Here is a 14774-nt window from a genome sequence, read left to right on the forward strand (position 1 = left end):
TAATTAGGGGTGAGCAACGAAATCGAGAAAATCGAAAAATCGACATGAATCGAGTAAAACGGTTCGGTTCGGTTCGGTTTGGCTTTAAACGGTTCGATTTTCGGTTCGGTTTAAAAGCTTCATTTTTTTGATTCGGTTCGGGTTTTCCATATGGAACCCATTTGTTCCATATTGAACCGAATAGGCAATTTTTGTAAAAAAAATTATAGTTTCAAGTGATTTTTTCATTGAAAAACCGAAAAACCGAACCGAAAAACCCGAATCGTTAAAAAACCCGAACCGAAAAAACCGGTTTCGATTTTTTCGGTTTTTTAACTATTCGGTTTCGGTTTCGGTTTAAATATTGAAAAATCGTTTATTTCGGTTCGGTTCGTTTTTGGTAAAAAACTGAACCGAACCGAACCGAATACACCCCTAGGTCTAATAAGGTACCAAGTGCACCCCATTTTTTAAGGAAAAAAAAGGATAAAATTTAGGGACTGTTTGTTTACTTTAGAATGATTAAGTTGATGAATGATTCAAATGCTAAATGATTCAGAGACTCTGAATGTGACATGTTGTTTGATAACTGGCTCTGAATGATTCAAAATGTACTTCTGTGCTGAATCATTCAGCACTGTTTTACTGAATCAGTCAGCACTGAATCATTCAGAGGTGCGAAACAAAAGCGCTGAATGATTTCATTAAGAGACAAACAAACAACCCTTTAATTTAATATAATAAGAAAAAATTAAAAAAAAATTAAAATTTTTGTATACCCATTATTTTTTTAAAAAATATATTAAAATTTTAGACTTCATTCTTAAATTTCTGAATCCGTCACTAACATTATAATAAATATATTGATACAAAACTAATAATAACGGGTAGAAATGAATAGAGGAAAATAGATCGGCGCAATCTCTCCTCGTAAAAGTTTTAAGCTTTTATATATTTTAACATTTTTATTAAAAAAAATTATTTTATGTCTTTAATTTTACTAGTTTATTTTCCTTTAAAATTTTATAACGTGTTTCTCTTTAACCTAAAATTTTCCATTCCATGATAACCGGGGTTATAAGTTTGTTTTGGTTATAATCGACCGGCCTTTGTTTTGCTGGAAGAAATAGGAGTAAATAAGACGCCACATCCATATCAACCCTCTTAAATTTAGAACATAAGTCAACGCGTGAGTTTTTGTTTACAATTAAACATACGTGTCTAAATATTTTCCGTGGCACAATGCCTACCGCAAATGGAACGATACCATATTTTTTTCCGATTTCTCTATGACTATATCTTCTTTTACACAATATATACGTGAAATATACATGGACAATAAAAAGTCAATTTTGACAAAATCAACCCACTCCCGCTCGCCGTATGTTGCACGGTGGGAAGTGGGCTTCTACGACTTCTCAATCTGAAATAATAGTTTAACCATGTACATAAAGTAACACTTTCTAAATTCAGTATATTACATAAGATTAATTATGGTTTTAACAATGAAAATTGTAGTTTTAGAGCAATTTTGGAACATTCAAAAAGTTTATAAAAATAATGTATTCCTCAGTAAGTTTGCTTATTTTTGATCGACTGACAAAGGCTTGACCATAAGGAGTGTTTGTCCTTGCCTAACCAAACCCTTTGGAACAAGATTATGGTCATCTTGGGTCTTACGAGCCTGCTCCAATGTCGACCCTCGGACAACATTATCATAAGAACATTGCAAAGTATATAAGAATCTTCTTTGGTTATCGGCTTTGATGTTTTTTTTATCATAGTTCATATAACATATAACATTCGTTTATGTTTATTTGTTAAACTAAATAAACGATAGTGAACAAATTTTTTATGTTCATTTAATAAACGAACGTACAAGAACAGAGATGTGTTATACTCGTTCATGTTAACGAACATACTTGTTCATTTATGTTCATAAACAAGCTCGTTTATTCGCTTTTCCTTTTTCTTTGTTCTTTTATATTTTAAATATTGGTGAAAGTAGTGACTAAATTGAACACATAGTGAAATTTAAAGTTTAAACTATAAATTTTAAGAAGTTTAAATACTAATGACGTAATTTAACCACTTTACTTAAGATTGCAAATGCAAAGGTAAAAACTAAAAAGTTGAACTACAAATAAATATATAAACGAATGTTAAACAAATATGTCCATTGACATATAAATCAACATATTTGTAAACGTTAATGCTCCAGAAATCGGTACATAACCATAAATTGGGTACTCACAAAACTCGAATACCCGTTAATTTGGGTAATAGGATACTCTGTTCCTTATGTTCACAGAATATGTTAATGCTCCAGAATTATGCGTCAATTGATAGAAGTAAAGACTAATTGAACGAAAGCCAAATAAATATGCTTTATACTCACATCAATTGACTGATTTCCTTGTTGATAAGATTGAACATAGAAATCGGTATGAAAAAATTCCAGATTACATGTATATGTAATATGTTAGTGTAGGAAATGCTCTACCAGACCATGCTTATAACCTTTTTAATTAGAACAGTAATTAAAACAGTGAGAAAATAAATTTAATCGGCAGTAAAAAAAATTGAATAAAATAAAATTTAAAAGGAACTGGATAGCGGTAATAGGGAACCTGATTAAAAGAAAATTTGTGATCCAAATTAGACCCAGAAACCCAGGAAAAATAATAGATAGGATATCCGAACAGTAAATTCAAATATTTTAAATATAAAAAATTTGTGATCCAAATTAGACCCAGAAACCCAGGAAAAATAATAGATAGGATATCCGAACAGTAAATTCAAATATTTTAAATATAAATATCCGATAATTGTTAACCGGATCGATGATTCAACAGGTCAAATATTCGAGTTATGTACAACAAAACACTCCTAGCTAGACATGGGCACCGGTCGGGAATGGATCAGGTATCCGAACCGTAAATCCAGATTTTTTATATATAAATATCTGATAATTTTTAACCGGATAGATGATTCAATTCAAGTCATGCATATTAGAACACTCCTAGCACGTGTGGCTCTTGCTAATGGATCAGTTTGCATGAGATGGGGCTCCATTAGGTTAGATGTTATTGGGCTGTTGCTTCCCGGTTTGGTGGGACTTTTTGAGCTAAAAGCAAAATTTTTAGATTTTGCATTTGGAAAATGTTTTTGGAATCATAATAAGTTTTAACTTTTTTTTATAGAAATCCGTAAATTTTATTAAAAATAAAAAATATCTAAAATTACAATAAATATTTACAAATATAACCGTAAACATAAACTAAATTATAAATTAGACATTCTCTTATAACAATTGACACACAAACTAGCCACCTAGATCACACAAGGATCAAAGAATGAAAAGGTTATAAAACCTAACCAAAATGTTCGAACAAAATAAAGATACGAGCAAATTTGACTGCATCGGCAAACGAACCACAAAGGGGATGAAGCTATTGAAAGACCACCAACAAATCACAAATCAGAGTCAAGTGGTGTGAGAAAACTATCCACGAACACAAAACGCATATCCAAATCAATTCGAGGGTCTAAAGCAGGGAAGATCAGCATAATAACAAATAAGCGTCATATTGATCAGTCGTGGCAATGTCAAATCCAACCCTGAGAAAAAAGATAAACGAAAATAACGCTCCACATTTATTACAAAATGGTCATGTATCATTTTAAAATCACTTTTTATAGCATTTTTAAAGAACAATATTAAATTAATTTAAAACTCAAAAACAAATACACTAATATATATATATATATATATATATATATATATATATATATATATTGATGGCTATGTATCAATGTATCATCTAGTGATTATGTATGCATATAATTTTCACATCTAAAATATAGTTTAATACATTTAAATTAAGAATTATAAATAATTTATACTAATTACTTAGAAATATTTAAAATTATTTATCAAAATGTTACTAATGACTAATGAGTTATCATACTTTTTTTGGGTAAACTACAGAATTGATCACTTTCGTTTGATTTTTATAAACTTTTCCTCATTGAAGCCAAATAACATAATACTTGGTCATTTTTGTTTATTTTTAATTAAGAAGTGGTCACTGAAGGTTAACAACCGTTAAACCTTTAATGGTTTGTTGATGTGGCACAATAGATATATAAAATTAAAATTACATCATTTCCACGTAGATAATACGTGGATTAAGTTTTGGTCACTATCCTTTTATATTTGTACACTTTTGCTCACTCATTTCAAAAAACATAAGCTTTGATTACTTACGTTCTCGTTTTATTAAATTTTTTATCACTTGGACATTAAATGTCGTTAGTTTGAAGATGTGGCTCATTAGTAAAATGGTTTAGTTTTTATTTTAACCCCTAAACTTTACACAAAATATTGATTATGTGTCTTTTTTAAATTCAAACTAGTTTAGGGACAACATTTCAATTTATCCGTGTTTAATAGGTTTTCTTCCCAACCTCATTGTTATTCATCTTCTCCTTGCTTTTTCTTCAAACATCTCTGCTCCATTGCTTCGTTTGTCTTCATTCAAGGCTCATGTTGCATTTCAAGAATAATACAAGATTTCCAATTTTCGATTACAAATAATAACATCACAAGTTTAGATAAAAATGATAGGGTATGCATCTAGAGATAAAATGAAGCTGGCTAATCTCAGTTGTACAAACTAAAATTCAATTTCTAAAGCATGAGATTGCATAATGTCAAACCCAACAAGGAACAAGAAGACAAACCAATGGATCCAAATAACCCGATAACATGATATCACCTTTCGTGGTGATTTTCCCTTGAGAAAGCGCCTCCGGTAAAACATAATTAATGGATCCAGACAACCCGATAACTGGATCCATGAATTCATCCATTGAAATCAATCCAAAATCCATGATCTTCTACGTCGAATCTTTGTTTTTGCTCAAGAACAAGCAATTTTTTTATTCTAGACCCTTATGAATAATGTTAGCCTTATGAATTACCGTTAACCCCTACAACCTGCGTGATCTGTCACATCACTGCCATTGTGCTGGCCTTCGAGTTCCTCATTTTCATGATGACCCGATCAAACAACTCACAGCCGGAGCAAATCTCCAGTACTAAGTGAATCTTTGTAAATGTCGTGGAGGTTAATCATGTTTGAAAGCGAAGAAACATTCTCGACAATCTTTTGCATCATGGGGATTTCCTTGGTTAACAATGTCATACCCCCAAATTTTGGCTAGTGACTAAAATGTAAGTTTTGAAAGTTTGGTGGCTAAATTATAATTTTGTTGAAAAGTTATATATTTTAGTCTGTAAATGAATAGTTTGGCCTAAAACAAGAATTTTCGTGGCAATCAGATTTTTGGTACGATATTTATGTTAACAGCGATAAAGCGATAAAATTCAGTATATAAATCAAATAGTCGAATCAAATCAGAATTTTACGAAAATTGTAAGGATGCTAGATAAGGGTTGGAAATATTATTTCCATATTTTAGATCAGATAAATTCAACACATATCAGTGTAATTTTTTAGATTTGGCCTAACAATGGAAATTTGGAGACTAAAATGCAATTTTCAAAAATTGCATGGCCAAAGTAGAAAGTAAAAGTCAAATTATTCATCTTTGACCAAGGAATATTTGAATGGAACATATTGCAATGGTAATTGGTAAATATCAAGTTTCGTTAATGGAATTTTGGGGATTTCTCTCATTAATTAAATTTTAAATTCAATTAAATTAGTTTAAATGCCATGTGTATTATGAAAATTACTAGAAAAATCAAGAGCACGTCTTCTCCATAAGCTTGCTTCCGTGAACCCCTACAAGGTTAGAAAAAATTTCTTTTTCATTTTAAAGCTATTTTAGTAGGATTTTGGATTAAGTTGTGAAATATGAAAATGTTCTCCATCAAATTCTCTATTATTTGGTATAAGAAATACATGCTAAACATGTTTGTATGATGAGATAAAGGATTTGGGTTCATGAAGAACATGTTTGATTTTGAATAATTTATGTAAGATTTTTATGTTAGTGGTGTTATGTAAGATTTTTATGTTAGTGGTGTTATGGATTAATTCTAAAGTATGGGTGATGATCAAAATGATGTGTAGATGCTTATATATTATTTGGCCATGGCTAGGGTTTTAAGAGATGATTGGATTTTGATTTAATTTGGTGTTGTGATGATTATAATAGAATGAATTTGATCCAAGGAAGTTGAATTCATGCTTGAAATTGAATGAAAATTTTACCCTATGTTCATAGTGAGATTCGTTCAAGGGGAGAAAATTAGGGGGAAATATTGAAAATTTTCCTATGGTCTATTATTGATATTATAAGTGTTCTATGTGATTTGGAGATCAATTTGGAAGCTTGAAATAGAAAAAGGGCTAGTTTGCAAGTTATGAGAATTGTGGGACTTTAATGTGTAAATGTACAATTTGAGGTACTCAATGTTGATTTATAATGATTATAATGCTGTAAATTTTATTAGTATACTGATTTTTGGAGTTTAAATATTGGTTTGGGATCAAATTTCAAGTTTATTAAAGTAGGTGGTTGAAGTAGAAAAGTCTAAGAAAGTTTAGGATGAAATTGTAAGTTTTTTAATGTTAAAGTATTGATTTGAGTAATTTATTAAGATGTTGGAAATTTTGGTAATTAATGTGCAATTATCATTCAATTTTACTTTTATAGATTTTTATATTATCAAAGTTAGTTTATGTTAGTATTTTCAAAAAAAAATATGTTAGTATAATACTAACATATAGTTCGAATACTTTGTATTATTATGTGTTGTTGTTAGACCACGATAAATCTAGGGATCCAAATGATCAGAAAGAAAAGGATAAAGCACGTGATTAGAAGTATCACATAAAATGTTCGGTAGTGAGGCAAATGTGAGTGCAGTTTATTTATTTAATTATTCTAATCGAGGACGATTTGCGATAAGTCAAACTCATACTATTTTAAAAGTATGATTTATAATTTTTAATTGTGGATTATTTTCATAATATTGTCATCAAGTATATATTTAGGGTATGATCTGCCCAAGTACGATTTTCATGATGATGAATTTTAAATGTTTATGATTTTTAAGACGTTGATTAATAAATGATTATATTATGATTTATAAGCCCGTTGTATGTTGCATTGGGAGTCGTAGGTACATTTAGTATGTCATTAAGTTGAGTACATTCAAGTTAAGTTATAGTACAATCGTGTACATTATGATTAGCATCGTTGGTGCATATGTGATGATTTGCACTTGAAGTGCATCTTATGATGATTTACGACTGGCATCGTGTAGTGCCTAATGCGTACATTGTATTCTCTTAAATATGCATTGGGCTGAGAATATGAAATATGTCGAATTGGTAGGAATTATGACACGAATATTTTATATGATAATGTTTATTATGATTTTTATAAAATCATGAAATGATATAAATTTGCAGGTTTACGATGAAGAATTGGCTTGATTAAGTCAGTTTGAAAGTTTAAAGTTTTGTTTGAATTATTTTTAATATTTTATCATATTTATGATATTTTCATGTTTTATCTCACCTTAGTTTATTACTGCCTCACTAAGTTGTACTTAGCGCGTGATATTTTCATGTGTAGGTTCAAATAAAATGTAGGACATGCAATGAGGAGCCTCTCGAGCATCTTTTGGAGAATCACACCTATCATTAGTATCAGTAAGACATCTATGATGTTACTTTTGACTTTTAGTGACATGTATAATTCTATCACTAGTTTTACTTATCATATTTACTTTTAAATGGTCTGTAATAGTAATCTAGGACCATTTTAATTTGTCTGGTCTAGTTTTATCAGTATTTATGAATGAATATATATATTACGTTTAAAAATGGTTTGAAAAGTTAGTGGAATTTAGTCAGTTTTAAATATTTTACGAAACAACACTAAACTGTCTAATTGGTGCATGAATATAGGATTTGTTTTTAATGTTTAAATATTATTTTACGATTACATGTGGTAATTGAAATAGTTATAAAATTGAAATAGGATTGTTTTAAATTGAAAAAAAATAAGCATTTATGTTTCAACAGTATTTATAAGGTTGATGTAACATCTTTAACTCGTATTTCTAGACGTATACGGGTTATGGGTGTTACAAACAACATGTTGGAGATAAAAACATAATATTGTGTCATCAATAACACCGTCATTGAAGAAGCTCTAGTTTTCTTGGCTCGAGGCGGTGGTATCGCCATGGTGGTGAATCTTTTCAAAGTTTTAATGGCGAATTCTATGCATTTTTCACGATCTTCGTTACTTTTCTATAGTTTTTCTTACAACTGAGAACTCGCCTAATTTGACTTCAAATAGATACAACTAATAATTAGAAACAAGAAAGCTATTGCAATGGATTAAAGATATCTGAAGAAGAAGCAGGGAGAAGATGAGCAATATTGGGGGTTTGGAGAAAAATATTAAAAAAATGAGTAAATTGAAATGTTGTTCCTAAAATAATTTGAATTTATAAAAAATGCATAATCAATATTTTATCTAAAGTTTAGGGGTTAAAATAATAATTAAACCATTTTACTAACGGGCCACATCATGAAACTAACGACATTCAAATTTCAAGTGAACAAAACCTAATAAAACGATAACATAAGTGACCAAAACTTAATAAAACAATAACATAAGTGACCAAAACTTATGCTTTTTAAATTTGACGATCAGAAGTGTACAAATATGAAAGGAAATTGACCAAAACTTAACTCACGCGTTATCTATGTGGAAATGATGTAATTTTAATTTTATATATTTATCGTGCCACGTCAGCAAACCATTAAAGGTTTAACGACCGTGAACTTTCAGTGACCACATCTTAACTAAAACAAAATGAAAGTATTATATGCTTAATTTTGTTTCTAATAAGGTGGTGACACGTGTTACCACCTTATTAGTTGAATAAAATAATTAAACGATAATATAAATATAATTAAAAAAATGCCACGTCAGCTCTGCCTTTAAAGTTTTAACGGCGGGGTACTAAAACAAATAAAAACAAAACGTTAGGTATGATTTTATAAAAATTAAAAGTTTAAGTACTAAAACGAACCAAAAGTAAAACTTTAGGTACTAAATGCGTATTTTACCCTTATTATTAAAATTTTCTGTTGACTGGTAGTGAGCAGGTCGTCTCTTCCAGATTGAAAATGATGAGTGGGGGCAGGAGGGTCATTTCGCTCGTCAAGGTCAATGACCCCTTCCCATTGGTCGACACTCGGAAGTGCAACGTCCCCACGTTTGACCAACATCGGACCATTCATTTCAATGCTTCCTGTTTCATCGTCATGTCATAAGAGGACGGAGCTGAAAATAATAATAGAATGATAGAATTTCTTTTTCAGTAACATCATTTACTCCTTTAACTACGTTACTTGTTCTGTTTGATGATGTGCGAATGCAATTCACTCAAAACAACAAACCCATACAGCCATACTTGTATCAATCTCCTCATTCACTCAAATATATTTATGCTTTCATACCTTCTTCTGTAGATCCAGCTTTGAATTAAACCCCAAATTCATTTAATGGTGGATTTGTCAGCGGAATTCTAAGCTAAAATTATTAGAATGATCAATAATACATTTGGGCTAATAATAGATTGCAATTTCCAGACGACAGCTGATAAGCCAAACAAGCGCCATCTTACTCTACAATTTGCTTACACTTGAAGACAAGTTTCTGTTTCAAAATAAGATTTTAAAACTTCATTTGTCTAACCAAGTACGTGGCATGATGAATGACTAATGTTATTATAAATTAAACTAATATATTTTTATTTTATGTTTAATGGAAGATATCTGAAATTTTGTTCACGAAATAGTAAAAAAAAAATTCAGTCTTGTATAATTTGAGAATATTCAATATTTAATGTATTCATAATATATATTTTTATACACCATCGATCAATTAAATAAATTATTATAAAATTTTAATATTAATTTATTTTAAATAATATATCATTATTTGATTTAACTTAACATCTAATTTCTAAAATTGTGTACTAATTAAGCTGTGCATTTTTATCATTTTAAGACAGGGCGAGCAGAGCAGATCAATTCGCGCCCGCCATCTAGATTCTAGTATAGATATAACCGAGTCACTCGCTCACTCTGTTACGAAACGCATCTCGCTGACCAAACCAAAGTAGCACCGATGGCATTTACCGACTTTTTCGCCGGGGAAATCGCGACGGAACTTCTAAAACAGTTAATCGCTATCTCACGCAAGTCATGCCTCTGCAAATCCAGTGCGGACAGCCTTATCACAAGCATCGAAGAACTCCTTCCCATCGTCAATGAAATCAAGTACTCAGGCGTCGAGCTACCAGCCATCCGTCAATCTCAGCTCGACCGTTTCTCTGAGACGCTACGCGGCGGCATCGAATTGGCCCGCAAAGTCCTTGCTTCCGGCCGTTGGAACGTCTACAAGAATCTCCAGCTGGCCAGGAAGATGGAGAAGTTAGAGAAACAAGTTTCGAGGTTCGTTAGCGGGCCGATGCAAGCTCACTTGTTGGCTGATGTTCACCACATGCGGTTCGAAACGATGGAGCGGTTCGACCGGTTGGAAGGCCGGTTGGAGCAGAGGCTCAATTCGATGAAGATCGGAGCGGGAGGGTGGGTCGAAGAAGCTGTTAAGAGAATGGAAGTTGAAGAGGAGGCTAGTTTGGGAATTATCGGTGGAGTTGGATTGGATTTAGGAAAAAATAAAGTGAAAAATATGATAATCGGAAGAGCTGATATAAACGTTGTTGGAATTTGTGGTATTGGAGGATCGGGTAAAACTACGCTGGCCAATGAAATTTGTAAAGATAATCAAGTCCGAAGTAAGTTTTTTCCTTAGACGTAAGGAGTTGATCAAATAAAGTTTTTGTGGATTCTTTTTGCCGGAAATACCCGATTGTGGAAGAACTAATTGCTTATTTTTCATTTTCTAAGGTTACTTCAACGAAAGGATTTTGTTCTTAACTGTATCACAATCACCGGATATCCAACAGTTGAGGGCAAGAATATGGGGATTTCTTACAGGAAACGAGGCCATGGGTTACACCAATAATCTGTTTATTCCTCATGGGAAGTTACAGTGTGAGTGGGGAAGTGGACCACAAACTCTGGTTGTTTTGGACGATGTTTGGTCCCTTCCCATACTGGAACAACTGATTTTCAGGATCCCAACATATAAAACTCTGGTCGTTTCAAGATTCAGGTTCTCAACAACTGTCGTTCATGAAGTTTACAAGGTAGAGTTGCTGAGTGAAGATGAGTCTTTGTCCCTGTTTTGTCACTCTGCTTTCGGGCAAACTTCGATCCCACCTACTGCCAATGAGTCTTTGGTCAAGCAGGTAATCAATTAACTTCAAGGATTACTCGATGTTCTTTTGTTGTTTATTTCTTTGCTGATGGTTGTTAAATTCTGGAGTTGGTAGATTGTTAATGAATGTAAAGGACTTCCTTTGGCACTTAAAGTTATCGGAGCTTCGCTGCGAGACCAACCTGAAATGTATTGGGCCAGTGCTAAGAAAAGGTTATTACGAGGAGAACCAATATGCGAGTCCCACGAAAACAAGCTGCTGGAGCGGATGGCAATAAGTGTGGAATACTTGAACAAAAAGGTTAAGGAATGTTTCTTGGATTTGGGATCTTTTCCAGAAGATAAGAAAATCCCCCTTGATGTTCTCATTAATATGTGGGTTGAGATACATGACATTGATGAGGAGGAAGCTTTTGCCATTCTCGTCGAGCTTGCTGATAAGAACCTTCTCACTTTGGTGAAAGACGCACGGTAAGTTGCTTGAAATTCTTTGTTTCCGGAGCATGTAGCTTGGATTGGTCTTTGTTAGTTGAGATACCTGAATGTTGCTTTCTGAACTGTATCGTGTAGGGTTGGAGATGCATACAGTAGTTTTTATGAAATCTGTGTTACTCAGCATGATGTGTTGAGGGACCTTGCTCTTCATCTAAGCAATCGAGGGGATGTGAATGAAAGAAAGCGGTTGCTTATGCCTAGAAGAGATACTGAACTCCCGAGAGAATGGGAAAGAAACACGGATCAGCCATTCAATGCTCAAATAGTTTCAGTTCATACAGGTATCATGATCACTTGTTTAATTGCTTTGCTTTAAATAAGATTGTTTGATTACCTTCACCTAAAGTCAGAACTTGGTGTTTCTATTGCAATACATGTCCTACTGTCTTTTTGCTTGTTAAATTAGAAATTTTATCATTTTTCAGGAGAAATGAGGGAAATGGACTGGTTTTGTATGGAGTTCCCCAAGGCTGAAGTACTCATACTGAATTTCTCCTCCACTGAATACTTCTTGCCTCCTTTCATAGATAACATGCCCAAGCTTAAGGCACTTATTGTGATAAACTATGGTACAACAGCAGCAATACTTAAGAATTTTTCAGCCTTCACCACTCTAGCATATTTGCGGAGCCTATGGCTTGAAAAAGTGTGGGTTCCTCAGTTGACCAACCCCACTGTTCCCCTAAAGAACTTGCAGAAACTATCTATGGTTCTTTGCAAGGTTAGTAACAACTTTAATCCATCAGTGCTAGACCTGCCGCTGATCTTCCCTTGTATATCAGATCTCATAATCGATCACTGTGATGATTTGATTAAGTTGCCATTGAGCATCTGTGAGGTGAATTCACTCAAGAGCCTGAGCATAACCAACTGCCACCGATTATGTGAATTGCCTGCTGATTTGGGTATGCTGAAGAAACTACAGATACTGAGGTTGTACGCTTGTCCAGAGCTAAAGGTGCTCCCTCCCAGCATTGGCGAGCTTATTGGGTTAAAATACCTTGATATTTCACAATGTGTTAACTTGAGGTGCCTACCTAGGGAAATAGTTAAATTAGCAAGACTGGAAAAGATAGACATGAGGGAATGCTCGCAGATTATGAGTCTACCACCAGGAAACGCCTTATCGAACTTGAAGTCGCTGCGCCGAGTCATCTGCGATGATGAAGTTTTGTGGCAGTGGAAATATCTGGAGAAGGCCATGCCAGAGCTTTATGTTCAAGTTGCGGAGAAATGGTATAGTTTGGACTGGTTGGATGGCTAAAAGTAACACTTTGTTCATATCATGTATCCGCTAATGTAAATATCAACGTGCGTAATTTTAATAAAAAGCGATCTTTTTTTCTTCTTGATTTGAGATAGTTCATCACTTGGAAATTTCGGCTACGAATATATTTCAGAAAACATTGTATCTAGCTACAAAGAACCTTTCTTTTTCAGTAGAGGCTGGTCCCCCATGTTTAATATTATCTGAGATGTTGAGTGGCGGCTGAGCAGTAAGCATTAACGAATAGTTTGATTTGTTCGAATCCAGCCAAGTCAAAGAGACAAGGGAAAAAGACGAGTGAAAAGATAAGACACGCGTGGATCCCACAACTCAGATTCTGTAAAAATGCGACCAAACCCCAAAGAATATAACCGAGGAGTCTGCGCATCCATCAAAAGTGACAATTTCATAAATGGTTGAACACGTGACTCGCAAATTCGCCAGTGTTGTACATAATATACAATGTTCGAGAAACCTGGTGAGCATATATATTCATTTAGTCTGAGGGGATAGCTGTAGAACTCCTCAGTTCTAACATCGCCTTTGCTGTGCTGGAATGGTTTCCACCATGGAACTCCTCTATCTTCCACCTGATTTGCTTCGAGGGTGTTATCAAGTATGGTCCCAACCGTTATTGCCACCGTTGCCGGCAATGAGAAGATTGTATTCATTATATCATTAAACTGCATGCATTACAATTGACTTTGCATATCAGTCAGAGAAAAGCGATTCGGTGAACACAAGCACAGTACATTTACATACCCATATGGCATTCGTTCTAACCGGTCCATGTCCATCGTAAGATGTGTTAATTGCAAAGTATTGAGGAATTGATAGCCCCAGGAACAGAGAGACACCCAAGACATAGATGTTTCTCATGGAATTGTTATTTGCAAACTGTATGAATGTGATCCCAGAAGCAGCTGCACGCGAGAAAAAAGGGGGAACAGAAATTCCGAATTAGAGAAAGAAAAAAGGGTGAAGCTTATATACCTGTTGGGAAATAACCAGCAGAACGAGCATCGGCAGGCCGATTTCCACACAGTTACCTAGCTGTCTCATAATTACATTAAGGATCAAACTAAATCAGCATATTATCATCCTGATCAAGCACAAAATCATTCATAGAGAATTACCAACGGGAAGCCTCTTGCAAACAGTCCAAGGCCAACGAGACAAACCACTGGCACGACAACTATGGGACTAAATAATCCAAGACAAAATAAGGATAAAGAGAGAACGCTTAGAAAATTAGCAGTCAAAACTTAATAGTTTACTGATCAAGACATCTCAAACATAACTGCTGAGCAGACGACCAGCTGTAAACCAAAAAATAAAAAGGTTGTACGAACTGATAGTCAAACCGGCATTCACCATTACCTTGTCAGCTCCCCCCATGCCCGGCCATACCCTAGGATGATGTTGACAAAGGAAGAAACTATCATTGATCCTTGAACGGTTCTAATACTATGAATAAAGCGCTGCAAGCAAGCACCCAGATCATAATCATTAAGCCATATGTTCATCAGCTAAGAACGTGACAGAGAATACAGGAAAACAGCAATGAGAAAATCTATTGAGCATGTAGACCAATATACTACAACACCAAGGATGATACAGCTTAACCTATAAAATAGCATTGCGATTTCGTAGGTAACTTGGATATAATCGGATTGAGCAAAAA

General features: G+C 33.6%; 2 protein-coding genes across 2 annotated transcripts; one reads left to right on the forward strand and one right to left on the reverse strand.

Moving 5' to 3' along the window:
• The first annotated feature begins 10089 nt into the window (after window positions 1–10089).
• Window positions 10090–13172, forward strand: LOC120216663 (probable disease resistance protein At4g33300). Its single transcript, XM_039214014.1, has 5 exons — window positions 10090–10843; window positions 10956–11359; window positions 11444–11799; window positions 11899–12104; window positions 12249–13172. The coding sequence occupies exons 1-5, from the start codon at window positions 10174–10176 to the stop codon at window positions 13085–13087; spliced, it is 2475 nt and encodes an 824-aa protein (XP_039069945.1). The 5' UTR covers window positions 10090–10173; the 3' UTR covers window positions 13088–13172.
• Window positions 13173–13362: 190 nt separating this feature from the next.
• LOC120216761 (nucleobase-ascorbate transporter 3-like) lies at window positions 13363–14152 on the reverse strand. Its single transcript, XM_039214099.1, has 3 exons — window positions 14140–14152; window positions 13853–14013; window positions 13363–13773 (listed from the first exon to the last, which is right to left on the reverse strand). The coding sequence occupies exons 1-3, from the start codon at window positions 14150–14152 to the stop codon at window positions 13363–13365; spliced, it is 585 nt and encodes a 194-aa protein (XP_039070030.1).
• Window positions 14153–14774: the final 622 nt, after the last annotated feature.

The sequence above is a fragment of the Hibiscus syriacus genome, unplaced genomic scaffold (assembly GCF_006381635.1).
Source record: "Hibiscus syriacus cultivar Baekdansim isolate YM2019G1 unplaced genomic scaffold, ASM638163v2 tig00110163_pilon, whole genome shotgun sequence".
Classification (NCBI taxonomy): domain Eukaryota; kingdom Viridiplantae; phylum Streptophyta; class Magnoliopsida; order Malvales; family Malvaceae; genus Hibiscus; species Hibiscus syriacus.

Coding starts and splice junctions, on each gene's coding strand:
- LOC120216663 (XM_039214014.1), top strand. CDS start 10,174: ATGGCATTTACCGACTTTTTCGCCGGGGAAATCGCGACGGAACTTCTA. Junction 10,844..10,955: donor TAAAGATAATCAAGTCCGAA/GTAAGTTTTTTC, acceptor TCATTTTCTAAG/GTTACTTCAACGAAAGGATT. Junction 11,360..11,443: donor ATGAGTCTTTGGTCAAGCAG/GTAATCAATTAA, acceptor TGGAGTTGGTAG/ATTGTTAATGAATGTAAAGG.
- LOC120216761 (XM_039214099.1), bottom strand. Junction 13,774..13,852: donor TTAGAACGAATGCCATATGG/GTATGTAAATGT, acceptor TAATGCATGCAG/TTTAATGATATAATGAATAC.